Raw genomic sequence first — 21107 nt, 5'->3', positions numbered from 1 at the left:
CGACTCAAAGCAAGCTTACAGAAGGAAAAATCTGCTTGAGCATGTCCCAAACTATCCTGCCTCTGGAAAATTGCTGTGGAGGGACAGAAAAAAAACACATTATGGAAGATCAGTTCTGAGTTACAATTAGCACTGCTGCGTTATTAAAAGTGAAGACTGCTTTTAAATTAAACTAACTTGAACGCAGGAGATAACTAGAAGAAACTGTCAAAAAAAGCAGAAACATGAACAGAAAATAGTCTCCAAGAAAAAAAAAAAATACTACTGTTGAGAATTATCGCTTACACTTTATAAGTAGAGAGGATTTTGGATTTACCCCTTTCTGAAAAGAAAGTACTTTTTTTTTTTTCCTGAGTTAGAGCAGAGCATTTATTTGAAAGAAAGGAGAATAGAGCCTTACACATTCTCATTGACCAAGATAAATTTGTTACTGTATAATCACAGTGTCTCTATCAAATGGGTGAAAAAAAAAATTGGAATGTGTAGGTTGCCCAGAGAAGTGGCCAATGGACCATTCCTGGAAAAATTCAAGGTCAGGTTAGACGGGGCTTGAGCAACCTGATCTAGCTGAAGATGTCCCTGCTCATTGCAGGGAGGTTGGACTAGATGACCTTTAAAGAAAATGAGAACTGAACTCCATAATCTTCAAATTAAAAAAAAAATAATTAGAAAACGTTGATTAAGAAGGGAGAAAAAGTTCTGGGAAGCCACAAATCTGAATAAATAAGCATCAATTTTATTGAATCATGAATAATTTAAGACTGGTACAATCATCAGCTTTATTCTCCATGACACAGGGGGCGGGGAAGGGAGAGAAATGGGGAGGGTGAGAAAGGGGAGGCATGATCTCAAACAGACCATTCACAAATTCCAATCCTAAATGAGAACTGAAAATTAAATAGGGAGAGGAGCAAATGGAAACATCATAAACGTACACAAAATACTCAATTCCTAGTTTTTCTCTTTAAAAATGGCTAGAAAAAATTCATCAAAATGCAGCACTTTTAATCAAATATTTACATTTCTATGTTACAATGAAAAAATGTACATCTTATAGAACATATTTCATAAACTGTTCCACTGGAAACAACTAGATCAAAACAGCAACCTTCCATTTAATATCGACAAAGAAATATTTTTTTGCTTTTTGTATTTTTTTTCTTGAAAGAAAATTGCCACATTTAGACAACTTTTCATACACATAATATCGAAGTTAAGCATCAACAATGAAATATCAGTTTGCTTCTTCCAAAATGTACAAAAAGGCTAACCAACCCCCTCCCTCCTCTTCCCCAGATACACCACATCTCATTTATGGCCTGTATCATTCTTGGCAGTTCTGAAGGAAAGAAAATGGTTTATACTTTCAATTTATAACTCAACGTGAATGTTGCATAGAATCTTGCATTTCTTTCTTGTTGATTTTTTTTTTTTTAAACAAGCCAACTTTGTAAGGAAAAAAGGCAAATAAAAAAGGAAGCCTTTTGAAAAAGTCTTAAATGAGAACAAAGTCACTTAAAGAAAGACTTAATCGATGAAAAGTCCTGATAAAAACTAAGACGTGCACAACAGGTAACCCTGCTTCCCGAAGTTTCAGAAAAGACACTGAATATTGTGATGCTTAGAATGACTAGCCTACTCAAAATCGCCTTGCTCACTGTAATCCAAGCTAGTGTCAATAAAAAAATAATAGATAACAGAAATTCCTTCCTGAGCTTAAGCACAGGATTAAAAATGAGAAGAAAAAAAAAATACCCCATTCCCCACAAATAAAACACCATTTTAAACATGTCTTACAGCACTCAGTTAAAGCTTAACTGAGACATTTTCTAAGATAGTAAGTCCATTTAAAGCCCTAGCCCTGCAACTGGATTTTTTTTACAGGCACATGCTCTATTCTGCATGGATTCAGTTGGGGGATTAGGTACCAAAATTCACAGTAGTAGCAGGTAAAGTCAGTGCTGGGAAGCAGAATTGTCAAGACTACTGGAAAAATTAACCTCTCTCAAACTCATCATCAGCATGCTATATATTTGATTCCGTACAGATTTATCCCATTTTTACAGTACCAAGAACTGGATTAGGAACGTTGGCTGAATAACCCTTGGTATTTCATTCAGTGAAATAATGAAATAGAGTTCATAAGGTTAAAACAGTAACAACACCAAGCTCTTCACCCCCATCGTTAAAATATTTAAATTTTTCTTTTACAATAGTTTTCTTTAAAAAAAAAAAGTCATCAGCACTTAGAAGTTGTAACAGGAGCAGATTCAAGACCAGCTCAGTAAGACAAAGTACAGTTATTTTACAGAAAGTCATGAGGTATAATAAAACGATCCTCTCAAACTGAGTCACAGAAGCATGAACTTGTCTGTTACATTACTTTAAACCCACAAGCTCTTAAAAAAGTGTTTGTAATAAGTTTTCTTTCTGTACATTGAAAAACCAGCATATTCCTGTAATTTATTAATGACAGCATTTATTATAGTTGAAAAGCTTTTTTTTTTTCCCCTCCTGCATGGATAAAATAGCTCTTCAGTGATTTATTAGCTGCAGATTGATATGAACCTGAAAAGTTACCTCATTTCCCTCCTTTTTTGTCACATTTAAACAAATTCTAGTATCTCATACAAACAATATTCACAGCAACTTATGATATTCCAAGAGATGACTTTAGCCCTGTTTGTTTAAATAAAAACCCATCATATACAGCACTAATTTAATCAAACACAATTAGTACAAAATAAGGCATCGCTTTAAAAGTCAGCACCAAAAGAGAGCTGGAAAGGCTAGTACAAATTGATATTGAGGAGTGATGTTTTTGCTGAGGTACAGCTGACATTGTGGCGATGGTGGTGTAAGCATTTGCTTCTGTAAAAAGGAAAGTGCAATTCTTTGGGAGGTGTTCTTGTTCCCCAACAGAAGTACAAGCCTTAACACTGATAGTGTAGGTGTGTGCGTTCAGAGAGGAGGAGAAATAAAACCAGGTTCACAGCTCTGCCAACACTCAAAAGGATGGCCCAGCTCAACTTAAAAGATTCAGTACCTTCCCTCCTTTTTTTCCAGACCCGAATACTGCTAAAACACTACTTTTTTAATTTTTTTTTTTTTTTAAATTAAAAAGAAAAATTCAGTACCTTCCCTCCTTTTTTTCCAGACCTGAATACTGCTAAACCACTACTTTTTTATTTTTTTTTTTTTTTAATTAAAAAGAAATGTCCTGGAAGTAAATGTTGCCACCAGAGTAGCACCGGAACTGTCACAGAGCTGAGTTTTAACTAACTCATTTATGGTTGTGCTGATTGGAACAAAAACTCTGAACAAAACCTAAAGTTTTTAGAAAACAGCTGTAACGTTTCATGGCAAAAATTAAAAACTGAAAGTCTGATTAATCCCTTTCTAGGGGTGTAGCTCACCTCTGTGTACAGGGCTCGCAACGCCTGTGCACTGCCGAAGGTCCTTTGGAGCTGCAGAACTTCACGGGGCATGGCCCTTTCACTGACTTCTGCAGAGGAGGGAAAGTCAGTCATGTCAGTGGAAATAAATCAGGTGTAACTGAAGTCAACCAAGTTGGCTACGTGGATGTAAGTGGGAAGAGAATCAGACCCTGACTAGCAAAGGGCTACCTGGTCTTTCACTTGTAGTAGGACTGATTGTTACACAGTGTTTGAAAAAACCTGATTTGTTCAGACTGTATATATATTTTTATATATTCCTATTTATATATATCTCTTTATAAACACACAATGAAAGAAAGCCAAGGTCTCAAACTGGCAAGGAGAGCAGTGCTTTCTCTTTTTTTTTTCTTTTCTCTTTTTTACTATTTATTCAAACTTCCCTGTTTTGCAGCTTTGCCTTTATTAAGTATTATTACCAAGGCAAGCAGTATTGTTATAGCACCAGAACTATATGAAGCTGAGTTTAATTTGCAAAGCTGATTGGTAAAAGTCCAGCCCTCACCTAAATGTGTTTGGTCAGAAGCAGCATAGGCAAAAATTTCCTCTCCTGTCTCCTTCTGGACAGTACATGGCACAAAGCTGTTTGCTTCATAGCTGTGAAGCTCCCCCTCCCCCCTTTATCTTCTAGTAATGATGATTATTTTTAACATCTTCAGTATCTTAGGCATGAGAGCTTACAGCAACTAAAAAGAAGAAAACAAAGGAATAGTGCAGTTCTCATCATCGTCAAAAGAAAAAACAATACAAAGGTTGCTTGGGTTGCCTGCACCCAGGTTCAAGACTGATTCCAAGTGTCTTATTGTTCTTGCAGCTCTAATACTGAGATCCCAGCCCAGCCCAGGAACGTGTTCTTTTCATGAGTCTGTGATCAGGGTTCTTGCCAAGTGGGAGAGCAATAATGGAAACGACCTATCTCTGTCTGAGGAAGATCACAACGTCGACTCCAGAGACGAATCGAGGATATCATCGTGATGGCTGTTGCTGTTAGAGTCACTGTCGTAACTCTGGGGACTTGAGTAGTTGGCTGCTTCTTGCAGCCTCATGAGCATGTTCATCTGCAAAGGCACAGGAGTTCACAATTATTTGCATTCTGAGGTAGAAAGAATATCAACCCCGTATGAAAGCTACAGCGCATTCACTTTGCCAGCGGGTAACAAAGGGAAGGAAGAGACAACGAGGGTAATTAATACTGCATCTCTGAAAAGAGAGATTAGCTGTAGAACATGCCAGAGCAGCATGCAAGTTAGTCATGAAAAGCATGCTTTCCCAGTAAAGGTGAAAATGAGGAGTTTTAATCCAGCCGTACTCAATGGGATTCCACAAGCATCCTATCCTTCTCTCGCTGTGATCCATGGAAATACGAACAGATCAGTCAAAAGAGGCAAATCTGAATGTCCTAACATCTAGCCTGGTACCTGTAGATGTCTATACATGCTAGTGAAAAGTGTAACACGTGTTCTATACTCCCAGCTGTCCAGAAAAGTGTACACCTCACCGAACAGCTTCAGGGCACCCAGAGTTTGCACAGCAGCGTCAGTAACCGTTTCCCATTGGAAGCAAATGTGTATTTAGCATTACCTCCAAACTTGACTTACACATTCTGTACAAATACATGTGAGTATTTCCCTATATGCTTGCATAGGATTTCTGATTCATAAAGCAGACACCAGTGACAGAGACATTTAGTTCATATGTTCTTTGAAAACCTCAATTTTAATTTCGTGTCAAGAATATAGCTCTAAAAACCATCTGAAGTAAAGCAACAAGCCTATTTTGCAGTTGTGACAAAACAGGCTAAATGAAATGGTTCCACTGTGTTATTTAAGTATGTGTATTCAAGATCACACATTTAATTCTCATGTAGAAATTATATTTATTACACACATTCTCAGTCACTCCTCAAAAACTGAATCCTCAAAATATCTTCAAAAAATGAATCTGAAAAGCTTTGGCCGCTGTTTCTTGCAAAACTGTGTGGACTTTCTGTGCAAATGCATACCCTGAGCTGATGATGACTTCCCCAGAAACTTCGCCTTCTCATCCTAAAACTCCTAATCCTAATCACACCTCAGCTGTCCTTTACGTTTTTATTCCTGTTCCTAATCCCTAGAAGCAAGGGAAATGAAGCGGTTCTGCCGTTTCACAAATGAGAGCTTACCAAAGGATCTCCTTCAGCATCACTCACTGGGACTTGTTTGCTGGTCGAGCCTTCCCGTGACATCGAGTAGCCATCAAAGCCCACGTCTTCAGGCCGCAGCTGGAGCAGAGGAGGCCACTCATGGTGCTGTGGGGTGGCCGCCCAGGGGTAGGTGTCCATGACCCATTTGGCAGGATCCTCCCAGGGCGCTCTCCTCCCATACAACTGGAAAAGCAGAAAAACGTGTAAAACTTTCCTATTAGTCTACCATTTCATTCAGTGCCCACCTAACCAAAATGAACGTGCCATGAGTCTTGGGACTGCAGAAAACACTTGCAAAAAGGGCTGAGCACAAAGAAGGGAGATTTTCCTTACCCTAATGACATACAGTTTTAGCTACTTTTAATGGCAACCGATTTGGAAGAGGCTGGCCACCTCCTTTGAGACTGCAGTGCCCTTCTCTCAGCACCAGTTGAAGAAAAGGAGACCTGAAAATAACCTCACTCGATAAAGTTAACTTAAATAAAGTCAATACACAAAAGAGGCCGTCCGTGTCGACATCCAGATCACACCAGCAGCTGCCTTATCTACGTTTGCTGTCCCTGGGGAACTGCCGACGCTGGAATGTGTAGGAGGAAACGTGAGACCTGTCATCCGGCAATAATGATGGATGTCACAGCAAAAGGTTTTCCAGTCAGGGGAATTTATTTGCACTGAACCAAGAAAAAGCACCAGCAGGATCTGGCTACATTCACGTTCCTATTTCAAGTCAGCAAGCTCTATTTCAGAAACTTTTTCTGTTTGGAACAGTCTGTGTTATGGCATCCCAATGCATTTCCTCGTGGTATGTTCAGTTAAGCTGGCCTTAGTTAGATAATAAATTCATTTTAATGCCACATGACTTTCAAAAGCATAAATACAACTTTAAGTGACTTTAAAATGTTTACTTCTCCTTAATAAATTTCTGCCTAAACATCCTTCAGCTACTGCTGGTATTTTGTCACTTTAATTCAGAGAACTCTCCTGCACAACGTACCGGGGGGAAAGCAGTGGTCTAACAAAGAAACTCCTCAGCTCTCTGACGGATCTAAGACTGTCTCACTTTCCTCATTGCTATTTCCTCTTGGGATTTTTGTGGTTTTATTTTTCGCATGCACAAAGTAATACATTGCTCTAAATACCATCATTCTGCTTTGTTCTGAAGCAGAACTGTGCCCCAGCCCAGCGCGGAGGCGCCCAGCAGATGGTGCTAGGCCATCTTAAACACAGCCCCTTCCACAACCCAAACTCTCTGCATCCTTGAGCTGAACTGTATTATTTTCTCAGCATAACGTTCTCAAGCTGTGGTAAACCAGATCTATTTTAATCTTGTTCTCGAATTTACAGCAGTACATGTCAGTTGCTAAGTGGAGAGGATTTTATATTTTTCATGTCTTTGCTACCTAGGAGGTCCAAGTGGATCCTAGCTCATTTCTGAAAATTAGCTAATAAGCAAAATTCCCGTTTCAATATGTGAGATCATCAGATATCTTCAGTAGATGGGAGAGTCAAATGACTAACTCACTATTCCCTTCCACAGCAACCAGATCTGTCCACCCCTTGCACGTGTGTGTTTTCTAGGGGCAAGAATCCAACAGGTTGCTTCATAAAGCACCACAGAGAAATGACTGGGGTGTGAGTGATGGTGGCAGGAAGCCGCAGGGATTTGGAGTTCTGTTTTTGCTGGTGCTGCACTCTGTATCGATCCACCAAGCAGGAAGAACTGGGGTTTTATACAACCCTCTAATTTTCACATCCCTGTTTTGAAGAACAAAAAAGAACTCGGCTCCAATGGGAGCAATTACTGTAAGGATCCATTTGGCTCACTTGCCTTTGACCCAAAATAGTTCTCCAAATGAGAAACAGATATATAAAAATAGTTCAGTTTAGATCCACAGAGATCAGAGTGAAATCAGCAGTCCACCCTTCCTTTCTGGCACACACTTGCATGAGACTAGATGTGTTCTCGGAGGATACTTTGTGGGTGTGGGGGACAGAAAATATCCCAAAATGAAGCACACATTTCTAGCATTAGCAAGTTAATTAGCACAACTCTGGCTACTCGTCAACTACTGGAGTCTTATTCTTATCCACAGACTCAACAAAAGACAAATTCTAGCGTAAATTGAGAAATTATTTAAATAGAAATGAATGAGTGGAATTTGGGGAAATGGGACTGAAGTGGATACAGAATCTACAGCACAAAGCAAGAAACTGAAACCCTTACACTGTGAACGCAAGCCATTCAAGTAACCTAAGGAAAGATGCAGATACTGGCCAAAACAAGCAAGCAAAAACTCGATTTTATTAATTGTTCTTTCTCTTCATTTCTGTTTCCTAAATTTTCAATGCTTTCCACACCTACTGATCAGCCAATAGGAGAGCTTCAAAACACTATACAAGGAGCCCAAGCATCACTATAAGTATCAGTTTTGTCCTTTCCAGGAGGAAACAAAGTCACAAGCTCTCCTGTCACTTGTTTTAGGTCAAAAAAATGACTGCCTCCCATTACCTTCCTTTGTAGGAAGTTTTACATAAAACAGTTCTCCTGTCCTTTTTCTAGTAAAGTTCCTCTGTGTGTCTTATACTTTAGGACCTACCACATTCCTCAGCTCTAAGAGCTTAATACTTAATTGAGTTTAATTGTCTCAAAGAAAATGAGGTCTCCAGGCACAGACAAATTTCAAATGGCAAACCTAGTTTGCACAAATTCTGACCAAACTTTTTTAAGAATTCATTGTATGGAGCTGTTTTCTTTAACAGGGTTGTCTTCTCTCTCTTTGTTAATATCCATAAATCTCTGCTGTATAGATAACAAATGAAACCCAAGATAGTTGTTAACTAAACGATATAAAATCCCTTTTTATTTTTTATTTTTTTTTAGTACTTCTTAAAGTACACAGACTGGTGCATCTTCATGATTTCTGCATTCTCTGCAGAGTACTTCCATGCAGATGAGAGACGAACCTCTATTACTGGAAGGGTTATGCACAGAAAAGAAATATAACAAGCAAGCATACCGAAACAAAATCCTACTATTTTCCAAAAGAAATCTTTCACACTTTTTTTACATCTCTTAATGGCAAAGCATCCTGACACATGCTGCAATGGTGAGCCCAAAGAAGTAATGAAATGGAGAACTGCGTTTCACAAAAATGAAGGAACCATTCTGCAACACAACTGGTTCTCCATGGAGCTTGTATGTGGCGTTATTTAATGTTTCAGAAAGATTTCAGACACAGAGACATATGTGATGGAGAATCTATTACTTCTGTAAGTAAAATTTCATAACTGTTAATTATTCTTACTAATAACAAGCCCTGTCTTGCTTATAGATTGAATTTTTCTTGTCCAAACTTGTCAAACATCCATTAGACTTTTTTTTCATCTGCAAGATGAAAGCAGAAGCCTGCCATAGTTCAAGTAATAGTTTAGCTTCCTCTTGAATAAACTGAATAGTTTGAGCTTCTCATTTCTCTCATTGAATAATGCTTCCTGTATCTTAATGATACCTACTGCTCTTTTCTGAACCCTTCCCAAGTTTATCTTTCTAATAAATGCTTTTACATACAGAAGTACTATTCTCCTCCTGCCTCTATCAGATATAAATACAGTTTATGTCCTCAAAATGGCATTTGTCCTCTTACCAAAACAGAAGCTCGCAATGCATTGCCTTAATTTCCTATTCTGCATTTACCTTTAGACCTCTTTCACTGTGTTCTACCGTTTGGGTTTTTTTTCTGTGTGATCTTGTGTTTCATGCACGCAATGCCCAGAATTTACTGATAGTTGATTATACTGTCTCCGAAACTGTCTTTTCAATGTTACACTGCCACGCTTAGTCTGTCAACAGAAGACTGAAGAATAAAAAAAAGGCCATTTTTTCCACAGTTGCATGGCAAGTCCATAGCTATCCTCTGCTGGACCCTCCTCCTCATTCCAACATGCTTTATTGTCATAGAGACACTAAGAACTGTGTGGTCATGCTTAAAACTGTCCAAATTGCTAGAGTATGACTCAGTTACTAAGTACAGGCAATCAGTGATGATTTCGCTCCGGTCTCTGAAAGAATTATGAAGGAATCTACTAAAAAATTCATCCTGTAGACTGAGAAGTAATCAAAATGTCACTGATACTGATCCTGTCACTCATTAATACTTCTCTCTCCATACACAGCTTTGTTCCTCTTCTGTTGAAAGATTTGATTTACAAAGGAACATCCTGCGTAACTGAGTTAATGACCACAAACATGTTTTTCAGATGCACAGTACAGTTTTAAGGTGTGCACCTGGAACAGATTATTGAAAGATATTTTGGGTGTCTAACCCCCCTCCCACTGAAAACATCAGTAGTTGGGAATCTAAACACTTTCAAAAAATCTAATCAAGACTTCTAGTGCTTCCACTCCATATTTCAAAATTGTTTGAATAGAATAATTCTTCCTGAAATTAATGAGAATTTAGGTTACATTTTCAGTGACATGCAGGTATTCAGTGTGCAAAGCCGTATCTACAGAAAATGTTGCTGTTGTTCAGTTTTGCCTGTGTTAGCTCTGTTGCCTTTTGAATAGATACCATTCAAGAGCTATTATTTTTCACTTTTGCCTGCTCACCTGTAGCCCTTCTCTAACTGCCTCCAGAAGATATGGGATGATGGAGTAGTTCCACAAGTCAGTAAACCAAACTCTAGAACCATCCACATCTATTGGACAGGAGAGGAAGAGCCGTGGACCTGGAGAGGGAAATTCAGATGTTACACTCAAATCATGATCACAATATGCATCAAAATAGGATCAAACAACAGTTTCCAGTTCTCTGGAGAAACAAGTCAAGGATGACAGAACATTAAGTAGCTGGTGAAGTGCTCTTACGAGAGCTCAAAAATCCTCTGTATCAACTTGAAAAACTATAGCCTTCAAGGTGAAAACAATTAACCAGATTTCATAACACTGTTTGTATCCAGGACTTAGAAAGAAGTCCTTTTGTTCTTAGAAAAAGGAAAAAAAAATGGTTTAGAAACTTCTTATACGGTTTGCCTGAGAGTACACTGCCATCTAAAAGTAGGGGTTTAAAGAAACCTTTTTTACCTGATACGGCACAAGGAAACGTACAAGGATGCACCTGATGTACCAGGAAATAAAATACATCTATATACATATGCCTGGGCATATGGTAAGAGCACTTACCAATAGTAACATCAGAGGAGCTGTGAGCCTCCAAGAATTTGTTCAGATGTTGCCAGACTTTGGGAATCCAGTCAATAATTTTAACCAGCTCTGCATTTCTCATCCTGCCACTGATCTCTGTTTCAATTAGTTTTCTTCTCAGGAAACGGCCGAGAAAGCCTTTGACTGGCTCAGTGTGGTTAGCACATAGCACCCATCTATGGCAGAACAGCAGAAATGTCCATTATTTCTCTTCCATGCTACTGAGCAAACCTAATCCGGGCTAAATTTCTTTTATTATTTAGTATCATGATCAAAATGGGTTATCTCAGCCACATATGTTTCTTAGCAAAAATTATTTTGGAATGATGAGTCCACTAGATGAAACAATTTGTATCGTGCATGTTTTAGCTTAATTCTCATGCAGTATCTGCTTTGCCTAAATACTGTCTTACTTATTAGAAGATCAAATATCTTAATAGTCTTCTGAAAAGTCAAAGTTTTACAAACTGCAGTTACTTTAACAACAGCATCACAACAAAGCTCCACATGTTAGGGCAGCAACTAGTAGTGAATGGTATTTCTCTCTCAGTTTGCTGTTTCAGCCGATAAGAACAATTTCAGATGACTCAATAGCCATTACTCCTTTGCCAGCCCACAAACACAAATGAGAAACATGAATAAACAGTACCTGAAATTATGGTGAAGTTGAAGATTAGGTGTTGAGGAGGTGGCTTGGTTCATCGTGCCAATAATATACGGACTATAAAAAGAAAAAAAAAATACCAACAAAAAAATCAGACTTGCAAATTTTGAAAAAACAACTTTTTAGTAAGATCTCAACATTAGAAAAGGTTATTCAAACCTCTTTTGTCAAAGAAGGTTTTTGTAGTTACTTATAACCAAAATCTCTACTGAGAATGTGACTTCTGAGAACATCAAATTCTGAATGCAAAACAGAAGTCTTGAAGCAGGATCTTTCACTAAAAATGGGGTTTTGGCACTGAAGATCTACTGCATGAAGTGAATGCAAATTACCCAATTTCTCTACTACTTTTTTACTGGTTTCAGGGGAATTGATCATTTTATGAAGAAAAAGCCCCTCTGAAGTGCTGTCCATAATATGCACAGTCTGGCCATCTCAGTCCACTTTACCAAATTAATCTAGAGTTTGATTTTTGTGATCACACTTTGCAACAGCGGTGGTCTGACTGCAGTCCTGGAATTTAGAATGTGTTCTGATGTTATTTCTTTACCATTTGTGGTACTTGCAGTTTAGCAGTCCATTAAAGATCTCTCCTAGGGAGCTAACGTGATGCAAATTATCCAAAATGATTACAAGAGGCATATCCACAGCGTTATTTTCACTGTTACACTGGTCTGCTAGGTTGGACAAGTATTGGCGGAGTTCCTGCAAAGCATATATAAAGAAAAGGAAAGGAAAAAAAAAAAAAAAGAGTTTTTTTCATATTCCTTGAAAATCAAGTTCAGATAAATAAGCTACTGGCTTTGGAATGAAATCTAAAGCAAAAGAGCCTGACACCTCACAAATGCATACGTTTTCCATGAGAAAAGAGAAGATGATGGTTTTCCTTCTCTTTTCTAGGTTATGCTGAAGATTCAAAGATTATGTTAGAAATCCTGTGTGAGATACGGGTTTAAGGAGGGGTAAGATTTTGTCATTTGCTTCGTAATATTTTTGTCTGTGCTGTCCTAATGTGACGTTCAAGAGGCCTGAAATGTATTTTTCTTTCTTTGTAGGAACTTATTCAACTCTCCCTATACACCAAGCTAAACTTAGCATCCCAGCTAGGTTTGCTGTCTGTTCTTGAAACTGTGTGTCCATTGAAACACAGCTGATAACATTAATCTGGAATAAAGAATCCCTTGGCAGAGACCAAATTTGGATGCCCTTAATAACACTGTGAAAGAAGGACGAGCTCACAGGGCTGCTGCCAGGTGACTGGGAGTGGCTGAAATACTCACAGTAGCTTTAAAGCCTGTATTCCGTAGCATGTCTCAAATTATACCCGTGGCCTACAACCACAATTTCAACCATCCCTTTCCTCCAGAGGAAAATGTGCCTAAGGCCATCAAATATACAGCTTTTTTTTTTTTTTCTTTAATCTAGACTTTCACTGGAGGTATATTCAGCGAAACCAGCAGCACACATGAAAAAAAAAAAGGAGAGACATGCCTTACCGGTGTAGGAATGTGTCTGGACAACAGTCACTCCAACCCCAGCGTATGCAGATTACAGCTGCTGATACTTGCAGCTGCAGAAACCCTTCACAGCCTAGAGATGCATTTGAGGGCTCTTGGAAAAATGCCCACAGGCAATAGGGATTGTTTAAGTTGCTGGGAATTCTACACAGGTGTTTTAACTTCCTCAGCGATTCTCAGACTTGAAAAATCATGACACCTTTAGGTGTTTAAATATACACCTGGAAGCCTGCTATTTCAGGCCCATAATCATGTGAATCTGCAGTTCTGAAAATCTTAATTATCATTCCCTTCGCAATTAACATAATGCTTTAAAAAGAAAGATAAGTTCAAAACCAGCTTTCGATGGATACATAAAGGAGGAGTCTCTCATTTTTGATATATAGTAGCATTAATTATGCAAGGATGATTTCCATTTCCTCACCTTGCTGGATTTATGGTCCACATTGAAGGTTGCAATGATGCCATCAGCCAACTCCCTGCCCTCTCTAAGGACCATGTACTCCGACAGGCGGTTTGCCAGGTACGTTTTACCCGTGCCACTGGGGCCAGATAGGATAATCCGTCTGTGTTCCATCAGGAGAGAGACGTACCGCTGCAGTATAGGCTTTGGGATCAGTGACTCAAACACCAGACCGTCCAAACTGTTCTCGCAGATACCTGCAAGAGGAAAAGGTTCCTCATTTAGACAGATTCCCATTTTTTATCCAAATTACCTGCATTTTTAAAAGGCTTCTTTTTCTTTTTTCCTCACTCTGTAGTTGTAATGCTGCAAAGCAAGCCCATTAGTGGAGTTTGAACAAGCAAAATTAGTTGAAATGACTAGTCATATCAGAGAACTGAAAAATGTGATTTTGTGAATGTACCTGGGCCCCAGCAACAGGAGGAGAAAACCCCAAAACAACACTTAGAAACAACAGATTTAGGTCTGACCTGACCAGCCTGTTTCTAACTTTAGAAATAAATCCCTTCCCCACCCCGGGATCCCCCGTGGTTGAGAGGAGCACCTATAAAGCTGGTAAAACAAGTGCAGAAGTAACCTATGGGCTTAGCCTGGAGCCTCCTTCAGATCTCCCAGTTTTCAAAGGACTCAGCTACATCCTAAGGTATCTAAAGCCCTATGGAAAGTTGCCGTACAAACGTTTCCAGGCCACATTTTTCACACACCAACCATCCATTTCGCAGTATTTCACCACATGCGGTACGCATTCATCCAGAATTTACTTGTTTACTTTTGAATCACTAGACACAAAAAAACCCCCAGCTATCATCAACTCCCCCTGCTTTCCCAAACGCTTGTAATTAAACTCCTTCTTTGTACCCTGATAGTTATCTCTTCTAACATAAAACTACTGATAAGCATTTACGCAATGTCAGCAGTCACTTTAGGCAGAATTGGCTCAGGGAAAATACACAGTGCTTCAAAATAAACAGCAGAAAGGGAAGTTGGCAGATCACACACAGAAATGTTTGCACCTCAATGGTTACTTGGAACATTGAATATTTATATAGGCAGCTTTATATCTCAAAGGTACATGGAAGTGATTTTCCATAAATTGATTAAATACATTTCTATTTTATTGAAAACTGTTATCACATACAAACCTTCAAAGTACAAGTCAAGCCAATGCAAGTTCAATATAAAATCAGATTGCAGCTTTATAGGTACGTCTACTCCTTAAGCAATATTTAAATTGAGATTTACTATTGGACAATGTATTCTAAATAAGCAGAATATCCAGAGTTCCCATCAAGCCTTAGTAGACTGAGATATTTTGTGGCTTACTTTGTCTTCCTGCCCGCTGATTTGCTACCCAAGGTAATTGATTTTTTACACCAATATTCAAAAATCAAATTACTTTCAATCGAATGCCACAGCCAGACTTTGAAGTTGAGCTGTAGAGTGTTTGGCAATGCTCTCAAATACTCTACTGCTGTACACAGATCTAGGCTCCAGATTCCACTGGTGTAACTTTGAGCAAGCTGACGTACATTCAAAAAGCAGTGGTTGAGGACTTTTCCCTCAAACCTAGCTCCTTAGTACTTTTCACATAAAAATGGTTCCCTGAGAAACCAAACGAAAAACCATAGGAGAAATATAAGCATTATATTCTTATCAGAATGATGCCATGAAATTTATAAGAATTCTGAAAACCATAGTTTTGGGAAAAAAAAATAAAAATATCCAGATTTTAAGGTGTCCCAAGAATTCTGGGATCCCTCCTTAACGGTGCCTAAGGAGGGACTGTTCAGTGAGACCAATCAAGCAAGCCAAATCAAAAGTTTTTTCACTCCGCAAGAAGGAAATAACTGTAGCTGTTACAAAGAGGTAATGAAAGGCTTTATTCGTTTGGAAGGTACTTTGCTGCTCAAGCAACTCCACTACGTTCCTTTGGTGCAAGGTCTTCTCCAAGACAACTCCAGGCATCAGTTCAAGATATGTTGAGAAAACTTCTGTGTGTTTAATTATTACTGCTGTTACAGGTTGAAAATTTGCTGAATCTATAGACTTAGCATACTAAAGTGTTGTCTTTATCAAATGAAAATAGAAGGACCAGTAAATAAAACACAGGAAAAAGCAGCACAGTAAAAAGTTTCTAGTCCTACAAGTTTCTTGACGCAGCACGCTCTGATAAAACTGCAATTAGTGAGAACTACAACAGACAGGTCAAGCGTAATTACCTTTGATGGTAACTGCAATAGTGTTGTTTTCTCCAACTAGATAGCCACAGGGCAACAGCTCGGGCGTCTCTGCACTGTTGGTGCGTTTGATTTCTCCAATGCTGTAGCCCAGCACACTGTCTGAGTTCAGCCCCAGCTGGCTCACCGGGTCCACGTGAATGATGTACTCCTGGGGTGGGAAAGGGACAGGACAAGTTAGGCAGCGCTGAAACCTCGGTGACTTTGTCCTATGCTATAACAGTAATAATCACAGCAAGTTAAACATCGCTTGGTACCATCAAAATCAAACAGGAGAGTTCAAGCACGCAGCAGATGAGCTCACTAACCTTAAACAACCGTCTTACAACCCCATCCAGAACATCCCATTTGGTCTTGCCACTGACTCCGATGCAGCCTATGAGGAACGTGCGAGGCCTTGAATCCTAAATACATAGAAATGTGAATTTAAGTTAATAAATAAATAAATCTTAGCTCTATCAGACAAGTCTGCTTAATGCAATTAAAATGCTGGGGTTTTTAATATATATATTAATTTTTTTTACATTTAAATTTTTTTAAAAAAAAATTACGGTGCATCTTTACCACTCTATATAGTGACTTCCAAACACTGTATGAAATCCTTCTCTACCAAACATTTTCTGCAGTGTTGGAGTCACAAATCTTTATAGAGCATACTTAGGTGGCACTGATGTTACGTGAAAGGTATTTATTGATCAGTCCATACACAGTTCAAAAACCTCAGGAAAATTCTAGGTAGAAAGGTCACAGCATGTCCATTTTTTCATGGCTTCACAACCAAATATGCTGCAAGTGCAAGGGTTATCCTATTTACTTCTAAAAATGTTACCATGGACACAGAAATCTAAACATATCTATAGAAATTATGTGTGGTTATAGGCATAAATAGTTTTAGAGAGAGAGGTTTTTTGATATATTTATTTCCTTCTTATGTTTGATATATCACAGCATCTTAGTTGATAATTTTGTTTCTGATTTCTAAGGCAGTTAAAAAACCCCTAATTTTTCTATAGCTCACTATGAAACATTCATTGAAGAAAAATTAATTTCTATCATCAGGAATCATTTCCAAGTGGTAATTTTACTGACTGAGCACAGTGGAGTTTGACAGAATCACCAATACAGTTTTACTGTTAATTTGCTTATCCAGAGCTGTAATTATTAATGCAAAATTAGTATTTAGTAGAAAGATCTGCTGAGTCAATTTAATTTCTGATCATTAAAATTTTTTTTGGGGGGGGAGTGACAAAGACATAAAATTCTTTCTTAAATACACTTTTACAGGTACTCATAATGCAAGATGGCAAGGTCAGTGCTTCATAAAGATTGTGTAGTAGATTCACGCATGCATTACACAGATGAAGCAGACTGCAATTTTACACTTTCTGAAATGTATTTGGGTATTTAGGGTTTTTTCAGTTACTTGCGAATGGAGACCATCTGAAAGATGTCATTCTAAATGGGATACTCGTACTAGAGAGGACAATTTGGACTAGAATGATAAGGTAGAGATCTCTCAGTTTGGATCCATTAAGTTCTTCCAGAATATCCATGTTTCTAGTGTTCTGCTGCACCTTCTATCGACACACTGGATCATCTTCATTATTAGTTAAAATTTTATTGAAGTTGAACAGAAAGGCCCAAGAGCTTTCTGCAGCTTTTTAAGATACAAGTCCTAAGCAGATGCTATCCCAAGGTACAAATGAGTCTGCCAACCTCCTTGCTGAAAGAGCGGCCTGGTTTTCAGACATACTACTGAAAGGCTTAAATTGTTAATGTTATCACCTACACAGCTGACACATGGCCTAGTCTAGCAATCCAGCATTACCAACGTGCTTCATGGCCCATGCTGATGACACCAACAAGAAACTGCAAAATAAAAAGCTGTTGTAGGTGACTCCATAAGACAATCCGTACCGGCAGTGCTGGCTCTCAGCAGTTCCAAGGAAGTGGGAAGGAAGGAGCTGAGTGCCTTGGCTCTCACTAGTGATACACCAAGCACTATTTTGCTGAGAAAGTTTTTAACAGTCTTTTGCAAATAAAAGCCTCTGAACCAAATTGGATTTCAATTCCTTGGCACGTTCCAAAGTCACTTACATTTCAAAGCCGGGGACGAAACACAACTCACCTCCTTCCATTTCATTTCATCCTGAAAGCTGACAACTATTTTGACGTGCCTGCCTCCTTCTTTCCGGGCAGAGCCATCTCCAGTGTCATCTAACAGCATGTCTGCAGACAGAAAACATCAACAGCTTCACAGATGTATCTTAATAACAATGAAGACTATTCTGGTTCATGCCAACTTGTTTATTGCAGTCAAACACAACACATCTGGGCTTCTCATGCCTTGAAGTAAAACACAAGTACTGGGTTTACTGGTGTCTCTACTGTATATCAGTATCACTCTTAAAAAGTGAAGGTCATTCAAAATTACTAGTCAGTTACTCTGTATTTTCCTTCATACAATATATCCCCTGGCAACTATACACCATTAAAGGGCTTTAAACATGACTCTTGGCAGCTGAGGTCATAATTGGACAACTCCGATCTAGGGCGTAGCAGACCTATGACGACATTTTAAAAGAAGGCTTTGTGCCAGCTCCTGACATATTTCCACACCTCAACTGTTAATAATTTTCATGCTTTCATTTTTCCATGGCTAACCAAACCAAATCGTCCGAGTGCAGGATAAAACCTGCCCACCGTTGTTCTCATTAAACTCACCGAGACTGGTTGACTCCGTGAGGTTCAAACTGTGTTGAGAGAGACCCACTGAATGTCTCGGAGAGGATGAAATGGAAACCTGAGACTGAGCCCTGCTACAGCTGCCGTGGTTTTCAGATTTCAGCCGATCATTTTCTGCTTTTAATTTTTCTATCTCACTCTTGAAAAGACAAGCCAGGAGTTAGTGAAAACATACACTTAAACGAGAGCAACATAAGGAACTTAAGAATAAATACCAGTCTAGCAGAAATGTCATTTTCATAGTATTTTATTTTGATAAAGTAACGATCCTAATTATTACAATGTCCTTTCCCATGAAACTTTCCAAAGTATATCCCCCATAAATATGCAGGAATTTACTAAACACTGAAATGCAGCTACTTTAAGGCAAACAGCATGAGAACATTTTAAGAGGTTGCTGACAGTCAACAGAATGATCTCCCCATAGGTTTCCAGGGTTGAAACCGTTACAGATGCAGAGTTGAGGGCAGCAGAATTCATGTGCTCAAGCGGACTTTTAGTGAAGGTACAAGACTTAACAGTGGCATAAAGCTAGACACAACTTTTAGCAAGGACTCAAAAATTTCAAATTTACCTTCTTTCAGATCTTTACTGTCTGGCAGATTGGCCAATCTTTTAACACATCAACACTGCAATATTTTGGGTGGTAATTTCTTACCTGCATTCTGTTCATCGCCTCCCGAAGCTGGTCAAGCTGATGAGCAGAGCTAAGGGCTTCTAGACGAATATCAGTCAACTTCATCTCCTTGTCTCTTAGCTCGTTTCGTAACTGCATGACTGTTTCAGCTTCACTGTCAGTGCATTCAGAAATACTGAAGAAGATTGAAAAATAGACATTGAATGAGACCATTTGTTACTTTTCAGACAGTGCTTCATCACTTCTTAGTGAAGGAGGAAAAAAACTGTTTTACTCTGCAAGAAGCAGGCAACAGTTTTGGCTTATTGGATTAGCGATACCATAAATCAGATATTAGATAGGTCATGGAAACATTAGAGACTAGTGAAATAAATATGTCTGAAGGTTATTTTTCTTTAATCAGCATCTGAAACAGAATTCTGGAAGCCACCCACTACTGGATAGTCTTCATTTTTTTCATGGCTGTTGCCATAAAGGAAAACTTCTAAAGCCAAAATCTAAATAAATTAAGGGGGTGCAGGCAGTAACATCACTTGGTTGGAGATTGATGAGTTTACAGACAGATTTAAAGCTCACCAGGTGTGCACAGCTGGGTTTCCCTGAACTGTTCTGGAGGGCTTTGGAACTCTACACCTATTCAAGCGTGATAAATTCCTGCTCGCTTTAAAGCACTCATGCTGAAAACATTTTTGGTGGCATTTTCCTTCCCTTCTCCCACCAAAAAAAAAAGATTCTGGGTGAGTAACATTTCAGCACATTCGTAAGTGTATCTATATAAAGATCAACTACACAGCTGCATGCTTTGAGGGAGATTTCATTTAAAATGTCTCTCTCTAAATCAGGTTAATGAGAGATGTTTTCCCCACCAAAAAGCTAATAAGCCAAAATACACAAGTTTTACTTGTGCTCTAGCCTTCCCTCAGTTTGCGTATTTACTCTTTTCTCATGTTTAGCTTTTTGGCTTTCATGTCAAGATGAGACGTACGCACACAGCGTTTTGACTGACGATAGATGGGATCATCATTTGACAATTTTCTGGCCTTAGATTTCTACAGCACAATTTGCTGTAGTCACCAGAAACTCACTGAATTAGGCTCAAGAGACTGGAGAAGCTTTAAGAGAAATTCACGGGGGATTATCTTCTGCTACGAACATTTCATCGCTATTATATGGCTGGAAACTATTGCTATTGTTTTCATCTCTTCATGTGAAAACAAGTGACGGGCAAAACTTCAAGTTTGGGTACTTACTCAAATGCATTTGAGCTGAAATCAAGCTAGAAGCTCTGCATGACATCTACAAGGTCATAAGGGTGTCTGGTAATTATATGTTTCACAGTACCGCCTCTTACAACTTTCTGTATTTATTTATCCTACTCAAGTGATGAAGCTACTGATAGAATTAGCAGAAAATCTGTTTTACAAGTTTTCCACACACATTCTAAAATGTGAGTTTAGACTCAAAACTGTGCGGTAAGGCAATAATTTAACTTTATTTCACAGCTGGCCAAAATGAAGCATCAGGATTACCTGTGACTTTCCCATGAACATAAAGTGAGTTAAGCAGCAGAACAGAAGTCCTGACTTTAAAGTCTCCATCTCATTCTCATACAAACACAAGCAGAAGGGTATGGTTTGGTCCCACAAATGAAGTTATACAATAGACTGCTACTACCCAAAGCAGCATATTTGTTTCTCACTCCTCTTCCCCAGCCTGCTCCCAACTGTGCCGCTGTCATGTCCCCGCACTCATCAGACTCTGCTCAGACCCCTGAGCTGATCCAACCCAGCAACCCGGGGAGAAAAACTGTTCATGTTTCTGCCAAATTATTTTTCACAGAATTTAGCATGTGGGATCAGCTCATTGGAGCTGAGAAGTAGCAGAGCCAGTGCAAAGGGAAGGATCAGGCACAAGCCATTAGATGAGTTCAGCCGTATCATTAGACCGTCATGTTTGATTTCCAGCAAATCCTTACCTTTATCTGAATTTGTCAACTTAATTGGG

At 38.8% G+C, this 21107-nt stretch overlaps 1 protein-coding gene across 3 annotated transcripts in view; it reads right to left on the bottom strand.

Annotated features, from left to right (window-relative positions):
• Positions 1–714: 714 nt before the first annotated feature.
• NAV2 (neuron navigator 2) overlaps positions 715–21107 on the bottom strand; it is a 429887-nt gene continuing 409494 nt past the window's right edge. For 2 of the 3 annotated variants that reach the window (XM_014951613.1, XM_014951612.1), the window contains exons 28-40: positions 19125–19278; positions 18446–18605; positions 17850–17950; positions 16030–16125; positions 15704–15872; positions 13446–13681; positions 12055–12209; positions 11490–11561; positions 10820–11016; positions 10247–10365; positions 5617–5820; positions 3138–4513; positions 715–3046 (exon numbers count right to left, since the gene is read on the bottom strand). In XM_014951613.1, the coding sequence (XP_014807099.1) occupies positions 4388–4513; positions 5617–5820; positions 10247–10365; positions 10820–11016; positions 11490–11561; positions 12055–12209; positions 13446–13681; positions 15704–15872; positions 16030–16125; positions 17850–17950; positions 18446–18605; positions 19125–19278 (1789 nt within the window). In that variant the 3' untranslated portion in view covers positions 715–3046; positions 3138–4387. The remainder of the gene's footprint in view (positions 3047–3137; positions 4514–5616; positions 5821–10246; positions 10366–10819; positions 11017–11489; positions 11562–12054; positions 12210–13445; positions 13682–15703; positions 15873–16029; positions 16126–17849; positions 17951–18445; positions 18606–19124; positions 19279–21107) is intronic. The other variant, XM_014951611.1, reaches the window with a different exon arrangement.

The sequence above is a fragment of the Calidris pugnax genome, unplaced genomic scaffold (genome assembly GCF_001431845.1).
Source record: "Calidris pugnax isolate Ruff unplaced genomic scaffold, ASM143184v1 scaffold183, whole genome shotgun sequence".
In the NCBI taxonomy this organism is placed as follows: Eukaryota; Metazoa; Chordata; class Aves; order Charadriiformes; family Scolopacidae; genus Calidris; species Calidris pugnax.
This window is presented reverse-complemented; position numbering and strand designations above follow the sequence as displayed.